Source organism: Octopus sinensis, unplaced genomic scaffold (assembly GCF_006345805.1).
Source record: "Octopus sinensis unplaced genomic scaffold, ASM634580v1 Contig13666, whole genome shotgun sequence".
NCBI lineage: Eukaryota > Metazoa > Mollusca > Cephalopoda > Octopoda > Octopodidae > Octopus > Octopus sinensis.
Genome location: NW_021833025.1, coordinates 29,211 through 45,010, shown reverse-complemented (window position 1 = coordinate 45,010; position 15,800 = coordinate 29,211). Strand labels below are relative to the sequence as shown.

Genomic DNA, 15,800 nt, shown 5'->3' with positions numbered 1-15,800 from the left:
AAAAAAAATTATTTTCTGCGTTTTTGTTAAAATGAACAACAAGAAAGTCCTCGACTCACATGATGTGGTCCCCCAAAACCTTCAAGCCAAAAATTAAAAAAAATATTTTCTGCGTTTTTGTTAAAATGGACGACAAGAAAGTCCTCGACTCACATGATGAGGTCCTCCACAACCTTCAAGCCTCGTGAGGCCATTAATTAGCTTAGCTATCTTTTTTCGATGACATAAATTCTTTTTTGTTAAATTTCGTTAAAAAAATAAAATAAAAGCTCTAATTGTTATCGACCATGAATAGACTGTGCAATTATCAGATTTGAAAACCACTAAAAAGGAAAAAGCAAAATTATAGAGATTTACATAATTGATTTTTTTAACTGCCGAAACTGACAAATTCGATTATGCTACTGTTTAGATTTCTTAAAAGATAGAGGCAAATAAAATTTAAATTAGTCATGTAAATTTCAATTTGCCTATATTTAAATCTCCTTGATTTAACAGGCTTTAATTTTTTTCCTTATAATACTACAAAGATGAAGCTGATTATCATTTTCTTTACCGAAACAGACAAGTTCGATTATGCTAAAGCAGGGGTTTCAACCTTTTAGCTCAAGGGCCAAATCGATAATTAAGATTAGCTTCGCGGGCCGCACAAAAAATATTTTATATTTTTTATATTTTCCATTTTACTAAATATTGATTCGCATAAATATGTAGATTTTATATATGCATTGTGTGTTATATTTTTGAATTTGTCTTGAGGAATTATTCGTAAAAATAATAATGGACGCATTTTTGAACAATGCCGCCAGTTCTATATCATGTTGTAAATTAATGAGTTCTAGTTGAAACTTTGCAGGCGCCTCCTATTTATTTCGCTGAATGGAGTTGAGAATATTCTCATTAAAGGAATGAATTCTTTAAAATTCTAAAATTAAATTTATATAAATTTTTTTTTTAATTTCGAAATAGAAAAGAAAATGGAACAGGAAGTCAGCTACTAGCCGCAGAGAGAAAGAGAAACTGTTCCCCCTGAGTACGGCTATTGAGACGCGCTCAAAAAGCTGATTGACCTCGCGGGGGTCGTTTCTAATCCTCCCGAGGTGACGGCCTCTCTCGGTGAGAAAACGTAGCGTGGCTGGGCCGAATGTGCCTGATGTTTCGACTGAAACAGGCACAAAGAGGATCTGTCGGCGAGCGAGGCGTACTTGTCTTTCTTCCGGGTCTTTGCCCTCCTCGCCGCTGTGCCAATTTATATAAATGTACCCCAAAACGTGCTTCAAATTGATTAATGAAATCACCAATTATGGATATGTTTAACCTTAAGAATGAATAATTAAATTTAAACATTATTAAAAATTAAAAAAGTTAGTTACTCTAGAGGGTGCCGCAAAAAAAATCCTGGGGGCCACATGCGGCCCCGGGGGCCGCATTTGAGAACCGCTGTGCTAAAGTTTCAATTCCTTTAAACATAGAGGCAATTAAGTATAATGGCTTTGATTGGATAATACACTTTACATAAATTTCACTAAATAAATTTACGTAGAAAATTTAATATAACTAGCTCAGCAGTTCGCTTCGCTCACTGCGAGCTAGCTCCTGCGGAGGCCCTGCTCGCTACGCTCGCAGTTTCCTTAAATAACTATAAATTTATGTAGATATATAAATGCGACCTGCTTTGATATAACCTTATTCTAAGGCCTGTGGATAAACGATGTTTGCAGTCCGTCCATCCTTGGCAAATATAAAAATTTCTCTTCTACCTACCCTTGAGCACCCCACATACAGCTGGCCATGTGAAAAGCACTCGTTCTCTAAAAATAAGCCTACTACCTTTAAAGACTGTCCCTGGGCCTTGTTAGTAATAACTGTTCTTTCTTTAAAAAAATAAAGTGTGTTGTCATGCACAAGCAAAACTAAAGTGTCTAGGATTATTACTGAGAAAGCAAAAGCCTTTGCATTGAATCTCGGGATTACTGAATTTAAAGGAAGCAAAAGGTGGCTAGTTAAATTAAAAAAGAAATGGTTTGAAGTTACGTAATATGCATGGAGAATCTGCAACTCCAAATTTTGACCCTAATTTAGTATCAGATTTCATTGAATTAATCAAAAATAAAATCAGTCTTGAGTAAATTGAAAACATTGGATCTTCAATGATCCAAACTCGAAAAAGAAACAAGTCGAAACTTACTAATTATTTTGGTTTTAATTAATTTTTTTGGCTTAATAATTTAAATTTTTTATTGATTAAAAAATCGATATTTTGCCGATCCCCGAAATTGGCGAATCTGGCCGGAAAGAATCCACCGTGTTGGGGTTTCTGAAAAAGCCCAAATGTTCTTTTCTCTCCAAAGTGGGTTCTAAAATATTTAATTTTTAAATTGCTTTTTAATGATTATTATTTTAAATTCCTAATTATCACTATTTGTAATCCAGACAAGTACAAAGTTCCAATAAGAAACTACTTAGTAATGTTATCGAACATTTTCAATTATTAGTAAAAATAGAATAACCTCTTTGAATTTTAATCATTCTACAACTTATATGGGACTAAGAATATTTTTAAAATGAAAATTGTTTTATACATAATTTATTTCCTCTTGTATATTTTTTTAAATTTTGATCTCTTCGGTTGAAAAAGAATTTCATACGACTAAATCTAACTAAATAAATAGCATCTATATAAAAATTGATTAAATAATCAAATAAAAGACTGAGTAATTTATTAAACAAACTACTTACAATTAAATTGTGTTTCAAATAACAGGGCTCCCGCCAATTCAAAACAATCAAGCGTATACTATAAATACACTTGCGCCAGAATTTACTATAATTGAGACTTTTTCGCGGAATCGTAATGGATTACTCACTTTATTTTGGCTTTCCGATCAAGCAGGAACCCAGAAAAACTTGTGATGAAACCTTTGTGCCTCGATAGTGAGAATTCTGATATAGATTATAGTAAACTTGAACCACGTAAAAATGATCGCGTGTTTGATCCATTTAATGGGTTTGGACTAGACATTCCAAAGAAAAAGAAAAAAAAAGTTTTTGAAGAGCCAATAGAAGAAAAAATATCAGAAGAGTCGGACGGGGTTATTATTGAACAAGAAAACAATGGAATTTGTAGCTCATGTAGCTTTATTTACAACGAATGCAAAAGAAAGCCAGAAATTCTCACAAAATGTCAACATACAATGTGCCACCGATGTATTATCAAACAACTCTGCAAGACTGGATGGACGATAAAATGCAGTCTGTGTAATAAAAATACTGAACTCCCACTACATAATCGGATGTCTGTACTCAAGTGTGATAAAAAGGCACTTTTGAAGGCTAATTCATTGCAATAAATGTAACGTTTTCTATTTTAAATGTTCGATTTTTGTGTTTATTATTAATATTGGCTGCAATAATTTGTTGTGTCTAGCAATTTAATTGATAAACTTTAAATTTATATTCAAATGGTGGATCAGACATGTTACTTGATGATTATTTTAATAATTGACCGGCATTTAACAAATTATTGACTACTTTTTTCATCAACTAGGATTAATTACCTTATTTTTATTAAAAATAGACTAATCTTTGTTGATCAGATACTCCTGCCGCACTTCAAATTTTAGAAACTACTTTAAGCAGATGATCAAAATGACTTTACAGGTAGAGTCCTATTTATCCTTGTATATAAGTCATCTTATTCCACCTCTTGCTCATATTGTTATGATTTAATTTGAAGTCTATCGCCATAAAATCAATTTATGTTAATCAAATTTTGTTATTTAATATTTTTTATTCTAAACGACCGAAACCAATACAATAAGGATGTCTCTTGTCAAAAACAAAATAAACCTTTCCTTCTATCGCTCGCACCCTTACTTTTTTCCAAAATGTTTTGCGACCTCATCATAGGAATAGAAAAAACATCACCATATATTGTTTCCAACAAGAAAGAACTCGAAAATGGCTATCATAGCTTAGGGCAAACCCTCTTAGAGCTACGTGAAAAAGCTCTTAACAGCTCATCATTAGTTGAATTTCAAGTTTCCTGCAGTAGCATATTCTAAATCTTCAATATATTTTTTAATATCAACGAAACTGATGAAATTTTCCAACTACTAAATTCATTACTTCCTGTTTATTTATTTTTTAAAATCAATATTTTACTTAATTAAGTAACTTAAGTATTCACAGCAATTAAATTCTCACTTCCCGTCTACACGCTTGATATTTCTGTAATGATAAAAACAAGCATTGAGTGGATTGAAGATTGTCTTTTATGTTCATTCAGTAAATCCATGGATTAAGCTTCAAAGCTTGTTTAACGGCTAAACGTTAGCAGATGCTTAGAAATTAACAACCAAAGACTTTAATTTGGTCACTAAAAGGTAGTTTCAAAATAACATGAAATGTGATAATATGTCGCATCTCATGCTGGCTACATGTCACCTGTTAACAGATCATTTTTACAAGATCATTAACTATCAGATGTCGTAGTTTTTTATACTTCAATATATTATGTCACGAGCCTAGGGTGTTACATAGCTTAGGAGATTACACTTATGTACTTAAAAAACTTTGAAAAAATATTCGAAATCTATTCTAAAATCGATTTTGTCAAAATAAATATAATAAAATGACAAATAATAATTTTAACTGATGCTGGGGGAATCGGTTTTCACCTCAATATGCCTCTGACTTTTAGCCAGAAAGAATCGGTTTTCACCTCAATAGAGATGAATTCAGATAACTTGCCCTCGGTGATAGTGAGGTTACGGACTGTTTACCATCTCAACAAGTCGTGATGCCGTCTCTTGATAGATCGGGCATTCACAGCGATGATTTTCGAGGGGACTATGTTGCTGAATTGCCCCTTCTGTTGCAGCATCTCCGTTTCTACACCGAGTTTTGTCAGGTATTCTATACAACTACGAAAGAATTCCATTATAGCATTTTGAGATTTCAAATTTTTATTTTTTACAAATAAGAAAAATTCAAAATACTTCAAAAATCATTAAAACGCAGAAATTTACGTGAATTTTAAAGGCAAAAATCTATTTTACAGGAGAAATGTCTTTTTATTTGCAAATTCTGTTTGTTTAAATGTTTCATCTGGATATTTTGAAGGAAATTTAAGGTTCGTTACACTCGAATTTTGCTACGAAGTCACTTTTCTCGTCTCATCTACTGGCATTCAAAAAAAAGGACGGCGGTATTCGTCCGATCGCTGTTGGCAACCTGTTCCGCCGGCTTGCCGCTAAAGCTGCCGCACGACACGTCAGTCTACGCCTCGCCGAACTAGCTCCACTTCAACTGGGAGTCGGGATCCCAAACGGCTGTGAAGCTGCCGTCCTACCCCTAGTACGGGACTACTTCTGGACGACGAATCCTTACGGATTGGTGTTTGCTTACGCTTGGGCCTGGACATCTGTCAGCCCCACCCATGCCGGTGCGGGTCTACGATCTCGCCAAACGGTTTGCACGCCCTATCGTGCAAGAAGAGTGCTGGCAGAATTCCTTGCCACACTCACCTCAATGACGTCGTGAAAAGGGCACTAGAGTCGGCAGGTTTCCCCTCCACTCTAGAGCCAGTCGGTCTCTGTCGGAGTGATGGAAAGCGTCCTGACGGGATGACTACCTTCCCTTTTAGGAAAGGAAAGTCCCTGATTTGGGATGCAACTTGTGTTGACTCGTTCTCCGCGACGATGTTACTCAAGACCATCACTAACCCGGGTTCTGCCAGTGCTCAGGCTGAGGACGCTAAGAGGATAAAGTGTGGAAGTATTTCGGACTCTTACGAGTTTGTCCCCCTCACCTTCGAAACATCTGGAATCGTCGGCGGGTCTGCGACTCGCCTTCTTACCGACATTGCCGGGAAGACCAACGACCGGAGGAAGACGAGCTGGCTCTTCCAGCGAATCTCGGTCGCGGTGCTCCGCGGAAACTGCCACTCGATACGCAGCGCGACGTCGTTGAGCTGACCTCCAGGCTCTTTATAAACTCGAGTTAACTTTTCATATTTTGAATAATTGATTAAAAAAAAGTTTGAACAAATTGACAAGAATATATCTTCCTTTATAACTATTACATTAGACTGATTGATATTAAGCTAGGAGATTTTGAGCAGATTGATAAGAATTCTTGTGCACAGCAATCGCCAAATTGTCCACTCAAAACCCCAAAAACTGTAAGTTTATCGTTAAGCTGTATGTTAGCAATGCTTTCAACTCTTTTCGACGGGACCAATTGCTCGATTTTATGTACGATGTTTAGAGTTCTTACAAATTTGAGAATTGACGTATTCCTCTTCAAGCTGTTTTTTGATTTATGATCAAATTATCATGTTTGAATGCGGTATTCAGTAGGGTAACCCATTGGGCTCATGACTTTCTTTGTTGACCATATTGCACGCGACTATTTTCTAGCGTTAATTTTAGTACTTAGATGATATAAAGATTGAAAGACCCACAGAAGTCGTTATGTAGGACGTTAACAGAATCACTTCTGTTTTTAAAACACTGGCAAATGGGAATTTGTCAATATTTTGGTTGCCCATTCCGCTCTCTTTCACACATTCTCCTCTTTCTGCACCTGATCGATGAGTTAAGTCTTACACTTATTACCGATCTAGTTATTTTTGACTAGCCAATTTCCGCCCTTTATGTAATCAAACCCCTATCGTCTAAGCGGGACCCAATTAGGCTGCTTACTGACCGGACCAGTGGACTTTGCCTACATCTGGCGTTTTTCCTATTAAAGAACTTTCTTTTTGTTCCCGGACTGATCTAAATTTCTATTCCTTCCCCCTTATTCGTCACTTCTAATTTTCTATCAAAAAACGACAATCTCGTCCACAAATCCTTAATATACTCTCAATTTGAGGTTCAGTGGGGACGGTTTTATCTGTGCTAGGCTACCTACACGTTTCGGAAGGATCAGAATTCCCTCTTGTGTGGACTTGGGCCTTCTCTGCTATTTCTTTCAACCTCGGCTTCCAGGAATTCCGTTTGCTCACTTCTATTTCCTTTTTTCGAACTCAGCAAGAATTTCGTATCAACTTCCGAAAAAGGAAATCTTATTGAGAATTAATTCCTCGATCTGGAAGTTTATGAAATCATGGCCTCCTAAAAATCTACCAAATTTACGAGAATCTCTTGCGCATCATTCGAATGAGAAGTGACTGGACCGACAGGTGCAAGCCAAGCTTGTTAAGAGTAAAAGACAACTCTGGCTAATTACATCAATTGGCAAAAAAGATAGACGATACAACGCGGTACTTGAATTCCATGAACGAAAAATATGGAACAAGTATTGGTTGCATCCGGGATAGAAAAAATTTTTAGAACAAAACTCAGAATTCACAAATCGAGGAAAAAGCTTAGAAAACAAAAGAGTGTTTTAAGCTCAACCGAGATGCTTTTATCGGAGATTAAAAAAAGAGAATAAAGATGTAGATTTTTGATTTAACAAAGAATTGTTTCTCGTTATAAACGAATGTTTGAACAAAACAGGGGCAGTGAAGTTTTAGTCACAATAAACACGAGATTTGCAGAAGCAAGAACGACGTATGAAAAGTTCAAAGTAAAAATCTCGAGATAATTAAGCAGTTGCCTAACTGAAAATAAGTGAGTGTAATGGAATGTAAAACTTCTTTTTAAAGAATTTTACCTTAATTGTTAGAATAATTCGACAAGATTACACTCCAGATGTTCCAAAAGAAAATTCATACGAATTGCATAAGGAACTGGTGCCCATTACGTGTATGGCAACCTTATGCAAGCTTGTCCAAAGTGTGTATTTGTCATTTTTCCGACTTTATTGATGCTACAATTTTGTGAGAACCAACTGGAAACCAAAAATATGTGCCATGCTGGCAAAAAGCAGGAAATCCTTAATAAGTGTATCCATCAGCAGAATGGCACAAACTACTTTCTACGTGGACATATGTTAAGAAGGTTTTTAACTTAGTCGAGTATGAGTATCTACATTCCTTTTTTGACAAATCTAAACAAAGTTAAGCCAAACTTAAACAAAACAAAATTCAGAAGAGAATATCTCTGCTCCGCAGATCTTCGTACTTGTGATGGACCTCTAAGTAGTGCACTAAAAAAAAAATTCTAAAATGTTAATGGATAACATAAAAAGCGGTTTACCCGCGTATGGACCAAACCACTTACTATTTATTGATTATTTAAAATTGTTTTCCAGAAAAGAGGAAACTGGGAGGTCAAGTCTTCCTTTAAAATGGCTAAGTTTGATAAAAATATGGAAAAGTCTGCTACTGTTCAATCGGTGATGGTTAATGAGAATGTAAGTGTAGATACCCTAATAAATACAAAATCAAACAGTATTTTATTAAAATAACACAATTCCAAATAAAATAGTATTAAAAGACCCTTCAGCCTTCGGAATCCACTCTACGAGCTCCACTATCTTCCCGATCTATCATCCCAGGGCCCACACTTCCGTCAATTTTAAATCGTTTCGATCCATCCAGAAAAGGAACATGGTAGGCATCCTCGACAAGTCGACGCACCGCGATCTCTCGGTCACCGATCCCGTTAGCTTCCTCGTATTTTAAGAATACCTCCTCAACCCGGGCTTCATAATCCATTTGCGTAAGACCTCTCCGAAAGTCCAGCACAATGCTCTCCATCGTACGCTTAAGCACAATTGATTGCATATAAGCAATCAGATGTTCCCTCACTCTGATCGAGTCCAAATATTTTTTAAAATATTTAGACACAATGCCATCCCATGTAAGGACAACAGGAATTATATTCACTTTGGCCTTGTGAATCAGGGATAATTCATTAGCGAGCAAATCATATTTTCTTAACTTTTCAAATTCTACTCGCTGTAAATTATTTTGAGAAGTAACTCCCACTTCCACAATCCAAATTACGTTCTCTTTTTTATCATATATCAATAAATCAGGTTTGTTATAACGAACGGTAGAATCAGTCTCGATTCGAGTGCCCACCCGTATCTCAACTCTTTCATTCGATATAACCTCCTGCACCGAGTGCGTCTTCAACCTTTTCTGATTCTTCAATCCATAAAGACGACAAAAATGGAGATGCAAACAGCGCACAACTTCATTATGACGTCTCGTGTAGTCAAGATACAGCATACGTTCACATCTAGTGGCCAGATGATCCACTGTTTTCTTCGCCGCTTTACAATGAGGGCACCTTGAGACCAGTTTCTCGGTGGAAAAGAAAATATTCCGATCCTGAAGAAAACATGCCAATCCTTCATTGCGCGGTGAGTTATTTCCATTTGCAAGCCATATAGATGAGGACTTGTGATCAACATTTGGAAGGTTTTGTGAATTGAATAGGATAGAGTGTAAATTTTTTCCTTTAATCTTGGTCATCAGAGAAGTTTCCTGAAGGTTTATTAGATTTCCAAGACACTGCTTCAATGGGACTCCAGAAAAATACTCTTCCCCATACTTGGACTGCAAATACTCTACAATTGTTGACATATGCGTCTTAGCATAATTTTCTGCTTGTAGAATTGCAGCTTTACGTGGGGAGGTGAGGCTTTTCTGTTTGAGGTCGGTCAAAAACCTCAATAAAATCTTTTCACTTTTGAAATTGACTGATTGTAGCCCCCTCCCATAAAATATTCTTGGGAGATACAATCTGTCTAAATTCGCCGGCTTGGCGTGTATATGCAGGCTTGTTAAGAGCTGCCGTATACTTTTATCAACTTGATCGAACATGGTCGGCTCAACATTTAGGACTCCAATATAATAATTATAAATCGATAGTGCATATTCATTAACTGATTTGAAGAAATTTCCAGAATTTAGCTTTGTATTAGCAAGCTTCTTAATCCTTGCAATTGCTTCACTTTTCAAGACATCCATCACTTCATTACTCTTCATTTCACTAGATTTGTTTTTAATGATTCCAAGGTAGCGATATCCTTGCAATCCATCCAATACACATGCTTCATCACCCAATGCCATCGAATTTGTTGCAGACTTTTCGAAGTTCTTCTCCATTCCCGAGGCTTCCAAAAACTCGTTTGTATAGCTCATCATTCTTACTAACAGGTCTTCACTTTCAGCGAACATTTTAATATCATCGATGAACATAAAATGATTCGTAGAAAAATTTTGCGTTAAGGCTTCTTCACTTGTTTTGACAGATATTGTGGGAAACTTGAGAGTTAAACCTCTACTCAAGGGGTCCATCACCAACACAAACAATAATGGAGACAAACTATCCCCTTGCAATATGCCTTTTCCCAATTTCACTTTACTAATGGTACGAGTATTCAGCTTTAGATGCACAGTCTTCCCACCAATGATTTGACAAATTTAACAATCCACTTAGGGATTCCAGAGTTGTCCATAATTTTAAACAAAAACATATGATCCACGGAATCAAAAGCCTTCCTGATATCAATCCATAAAGAATATAGCTTGTGGTCCATGGAGTTAAATACAGCTTTATTCAACAGGGCTTGTTCCTTTGCACCCTGACAACTTCGTCTCGTACCGAGTTGGTTTTCTGATATAACATCAAATGCCTCCACGTAATCAGCCATTTTTAAATATACACATTTAGTCATCAACTTATACAGTGACGGGATGCATGTTATAGGCCTCAACTCCTTTGGAGAAGTCGGATTCTTACACTTTGGAACCAAATAGGTTACCCCAGTATAGAACCACTCTCCAGGGTAGTAATTATTTCCAATAATCCTCATTATTTATGCATAAATAAATTTGTGAAGACAATCAAGCTTCTTGATGAAGTAATTAAATACTCCATCACACCCAGCTGCCTTCCAATTGGGTAAAAATTTAATAACATCCATTAACAACTCCTCATTAATCTTAATCGGATCATTCTCAACTCCAGTAATTCTTCGGAGAAGCGGATAATCACCGTTTAAGACATTTTTAGGTTTACATACACTCTCCCAAATTCAGCACACTCTTCCTCATCAATATTTTGGGTAGTAACTGGCTCTTCAGATTCAAGGTTCCTGTAGAACCTTCTTCGGTTTAGCTCAAAGTTCATATTATCACAACGGAACTTTCTCCTCGACTTAAATAATTCCTTCCGTTTTTCCACAATCTTGATCCTGTCATTTATTAAGGTCACCAATCTAGTTCGCTCATTCCGAACTTTCCTGTACCCAAATGATGATAATGCATTTGCCGCCTTTGGTTTTCCTCCTTGGTCAGCTTTTTTCCAAAGAATTTTGTAATAAGTTCTAGTTTTTCCTTCAGTTCGCAAATAATCTGATCAAAAGAGTCCACTGGGTCTTTCTTAGCAGGGTTCCTCATAGTCAACTTCTCATAAGCCACTTGGGCTGAATATATTATATCCGAGATTTCGTCAATACAGGTCGGGGAATTAGTCGCTGTAAACTCAGCAACTACTTTTTTCAATCCAGACATAATGCATTCATCCACGTATGAGTGTGAGATCTTCTTCGTTGGCCTTCTCTCAGTCTGGTCCAACTCTTTCACGCAACGGTAAGCATTGACAAATTCCTCCTTGTATCGTTTAACCAGGGAAGGCTCAACAAATGGCGAGGTTGTTTGCCCGTCCGAATGGGACTGCTGACTAGAAGAGACTCTTTTTTCGGAAACTTTTGTGCCCAAATATGCCAATTTTTTAAAAGCAGTAATGGAGGCTCTTTCACGGAACTTGGAAGCAAACTCATCAAGAATAATAGACCATCCGCCTCTCGGAACACGTTTGAACCGACTCTTCACTGACTCCAGAACTGCATGCGCCCATTGTGATTGATCACTCTTCTTGATAGAAGAGAGAAGACCTCGAAAAGAATGGATCCTCTGGCTTACATGACGCATCGCTCCACCAACTGTGTCGACCGAGTCCTCAACCGTTTGTAAAGGGTTATGATCTGATATTTCGGTAGAGCAGTCCATATTTCCACAAATTGATAGAGAATTTCGTTCCAGCGACATGCACCACAAAAATCTTTTTTTACAAAATCAAACAGTACAATAAGCCAAATATATCTTTATTGGATAAGTTGGAGAGAAAAACCATGGTATCGATAACTTCTCAGTAATTACTGAAACAAATGGAAATAGAGAGGACCCACAGATACAACTTCTTGCTGATGAACTAGCAATGATACACAATGCCGAGGTGGGTATAGTGCGTTTAATGTTAACTTGGAACGATATTGCCAGCAAGTTTTACTAACATCATCAAAATTATCTCAAGGTAGACAATTAAGGCATGTATTCTGAGTACTGTGATAAGAAAAACTCTGAAAAGCATGCGAGTTAAATACAGAAATAAATCGACTGACAAGGATGGCTGCTAACAGATTGTGGTCAGTGATTTTACGACCGGAAAATGACGATTTTAAAAAAATACTATAAGACAATAATTTGAACTCAAGAAGTTGGTAGGAAGAATATCAACTCAAGTAACAGTTGAAGAGGGGGAAGATGTTGGAGAATAGAGAGTAGCTCTAAAAAAACATGCAAAAAGAAATGAAGGAATAAATTAATTAGTTGAAGGAAAGTTTAATATAATCGAAAGGGTTATCGGCGACCCGTGTGAGCACCGGTATTTAATCGAAAGAATATCTATAGCCATAGTCAGAGGCAATACTCTGGCTATCTGCCAATGAATATTTCTCTTTTGATTTGAAATAATAACGTGTTAAATAAAAAAAAATATAATTAAAGAATGTTAATTAGGTTTGTATTGCTTGCTTTTTTATTCTCAATGTTAGTTTCAGATTCACCTAATGTCGAATTATTTTCATTTTTAATATTTATAGAACTTTCTTCGGTTTTATTTTCTTTCTTGTCATTTTCTTCTATATCCTTAGAATTATCGGAATCTTCATTTGTGTTAGAAGATTCTTTATGATTATTTCTCGAATTCCATTCTTTACATATTCCATCAAGACATGCTTGACATAATAGACGGTTGTGAGGATTTTTGGGTTTTCCTACACGACGATCGATTCTCATTGAAACACTCTGAAATCCATAATATTCATGTCCAACTCGATTATAAATATTCCCTAACACCTAAATATGTTACATTAATTAAAAGAAGTAATTAATGCTTGAATAGTCAATACTTTTATGATTTCTTCCGGGTACCACATTGGATTCTGAAAAGCCCCTTTAACACATTTGATGCATTGCTGGCCATATAATTTGAAGTAGACTACGCCAGCAAAGTTTTCTCTCTCCAAGTAAAACCAGAAACAAACTCTGCCCTTCATTGATGTCCAGCCATGGTTGCACGACTATAATTTATAAGAGGATTAAAAGCCTACTTTGCAACAAAATCGTACTTTGGCACTATCAGTAAATGACTTAATATTTCCGATAGGATGTTCTGTAACAGGAATTAAGGCCCATATGCTGTTTTGATGTATCAGATATTGCGAAAAAAACTTTTGAAATAAATTCTGCCAAATGTACGATGTGCTACTCAAGTATTATTGTTATAGAAAATACTTAGCTTGACTTTTCCAGCACGTCCTATAAAATTCGTATTGTCCTTGAATATCAGAAAATCCCACTTGCGGAATAGAATAAAACTGAGGGAACTCATAATATCCAAGAAAAGGTGTTGGCTGAAAAAAGCTGTAGAAAGAATGAAAATTAAAGACAGAATTTGAATATTCAGCATAAGGAAACTTTTCGCTGTCAGGTGACAAAGAATTTTCAGATTGAATGCTCTGATTTTGTTTCAAATTAACTTTAATATCGCTCTTGGTAGAAACGCCCACGGACATGTTTTCTATTAATATAAAGCATAAATATTTGAAAAAGATGTTACATTTAGTAACATAAAATAATAATGATAAGTAAGCTATAATCTACATGTTAATCTTTAACTCTTAAGCGATTTTCCCTATATATTTATTCTGTTTTACGCAAATTACGGATATACATTACATGAATAATTTAGATTTAAATTTTCTTAATTAGGAATAAGGCCATCAACACTATCAGAAATCCTATTTATGTCAATTTCCATCCTGTCAAAAAAATTAAAATAAATAAAACTATTAAAAATCATTCCAATTCATAAATATTTAAATACAGAACATATATATGAATTAATTAAAAGTCATTGACTACGCATTAGATTACTTCTCTGTTCCAAGAGTATCTTCTTTTTGGGCGACATTTAAAGTATAATGTTGATTTTTAAAATTTTTATTTTACTTTCAGTTTCCTTCCTTTTTACTTGCATATACTTTAACAATGATTTATCATTTTATCGTACCATTTCTTGTTTTTAATTAAAAAAATTATTTTCAATAAAGAGATCTGGTAAAGTTAAGAGGTTTCCCGTAGATCGTTCCTCTTTTTCAAAACGAGAACTCCAATTTTTGACGAGGAATAAAGTCTTTACCAAAACAGAATTGATGATAAACCGATCAATGAGTTCTTTTTACAATTAAGATTTACACTACTGAATTTTAAAGTTTGGTGATTAGCCTTGTTATTGCTGTTGTTTGGTATTGTTTATGAATTCATTTTTTAATGATTTAAAATTTGAATAAATTTAATATCTCAATAATATGGAATATTTTGAATAAATGAAAAATTTTCCGAGTTTAAAATATACATTTCCTTCTTTGCTCATCCTTGCTTGAATGATAGCTAATTAACAATTAATCATTTCTTTTATTTGGCCTAATCGTCCACTTTTGCATTATTATCTTATACTTTTGTATAGAAACTCAGAGTTAGTTGTTCTTTTCACTTCAGTAAGTCGCTAATATTACGAATGCTGTTTTCCAAGAAAAGCTTCAAATGTCGAGAATGTAACTTGTCCCAAATATTTTTTGGGAATCAGAACAATTTTTTTAACCAGTTAGGTATCTAAGGAATTGCCAAGGAGCTGGAGAGCAGGCCTTGAATGAGTACGCAACTCTACGACTACGTTGGCTTGATCTACTCAATAAGATGTACGACATTTTTTATAGTGCGTTATGCATATCTCGCATCTCAGATAAGCCGAATATTGACATACTGTTGTCATTCTTGTTGGCATATGGGAATAACTCTCCCGATCAGAAAAGCTATTCTCATATTTTAAAATAGAAACGTTTTTAATAGTTAACGAAAACAGCGTAACTACTGTAAAAGTAAAGTGATGAACGTTAACCATTTAGGCAAAAATGCAGGAGTATGCTTTTCCGTAATTCCACATGGAGACATAACGAGATGGTAATGTCCTTTTATCATTTACTCTGCAACAATGGGTGTCTATTAAGGTGAATACTACATAACGTACCTTGATTTTTGTCCAGCACAACAAACCCGATATTGTAGTCTACGATAAAATCATCGGGGAGAATTTTGCCGTTGGGGTAGGCATCACAGATCTAGATCGATTGCAAGTCGTGGAAGTGGAAAAAAGAAGGAAGTATGGCTTTTTCAAAAACAAACAAGGGCTGCACCAGTAAAAAAACATGTCATTCCATGTGCAATGAGATAAAATAGACCAAGCTCGAAAAACCCTATAAATAAACGAATTAATTATTTAAATAAGTACGATTTATATGTGACCCTTCAGAGTGAAAAAAAGTCTGCAGTGCCTCAAATGAGATGTTTTCATACTAAAAAAGTTGTAAATCTAGGCAATTCAAAAATTTCAGAAAAATTGTTTAAAAGTGCAATGAGATTTATGTTTTAAAAGACTCATGCTGAGGATTCTTGAAGCTAATTAAAATGAACTTAAAATTTGTAATTTTTATTTTTATAGCGTAATAATAAATTTTATAAAATTTAACGTTTTGAAAAAATATTGATT

General features: G+C 35.3%; 1 protein-coding gene across 1 annotated transcript; it reads right to left on the bottom strand.

The window, feature by feature from the left end:
* Positions 1 to 8,395: 8,395 nt before the first annotated feature.
* Positions 8,396 to 10,204, bottom strand: LOC115229757. The gene has a single exon (XM_029800057.1). The coding sequence runs from the start codon at positions 10,202 to 10,204 to the stop codon at positions 8,396 to 8,398; it is 1,809 nt and encodes a 602-aa protein (XP_029655917.1).
* Positions 10,205 to 15,800: the final 5,596 nt, after the last annotated feature.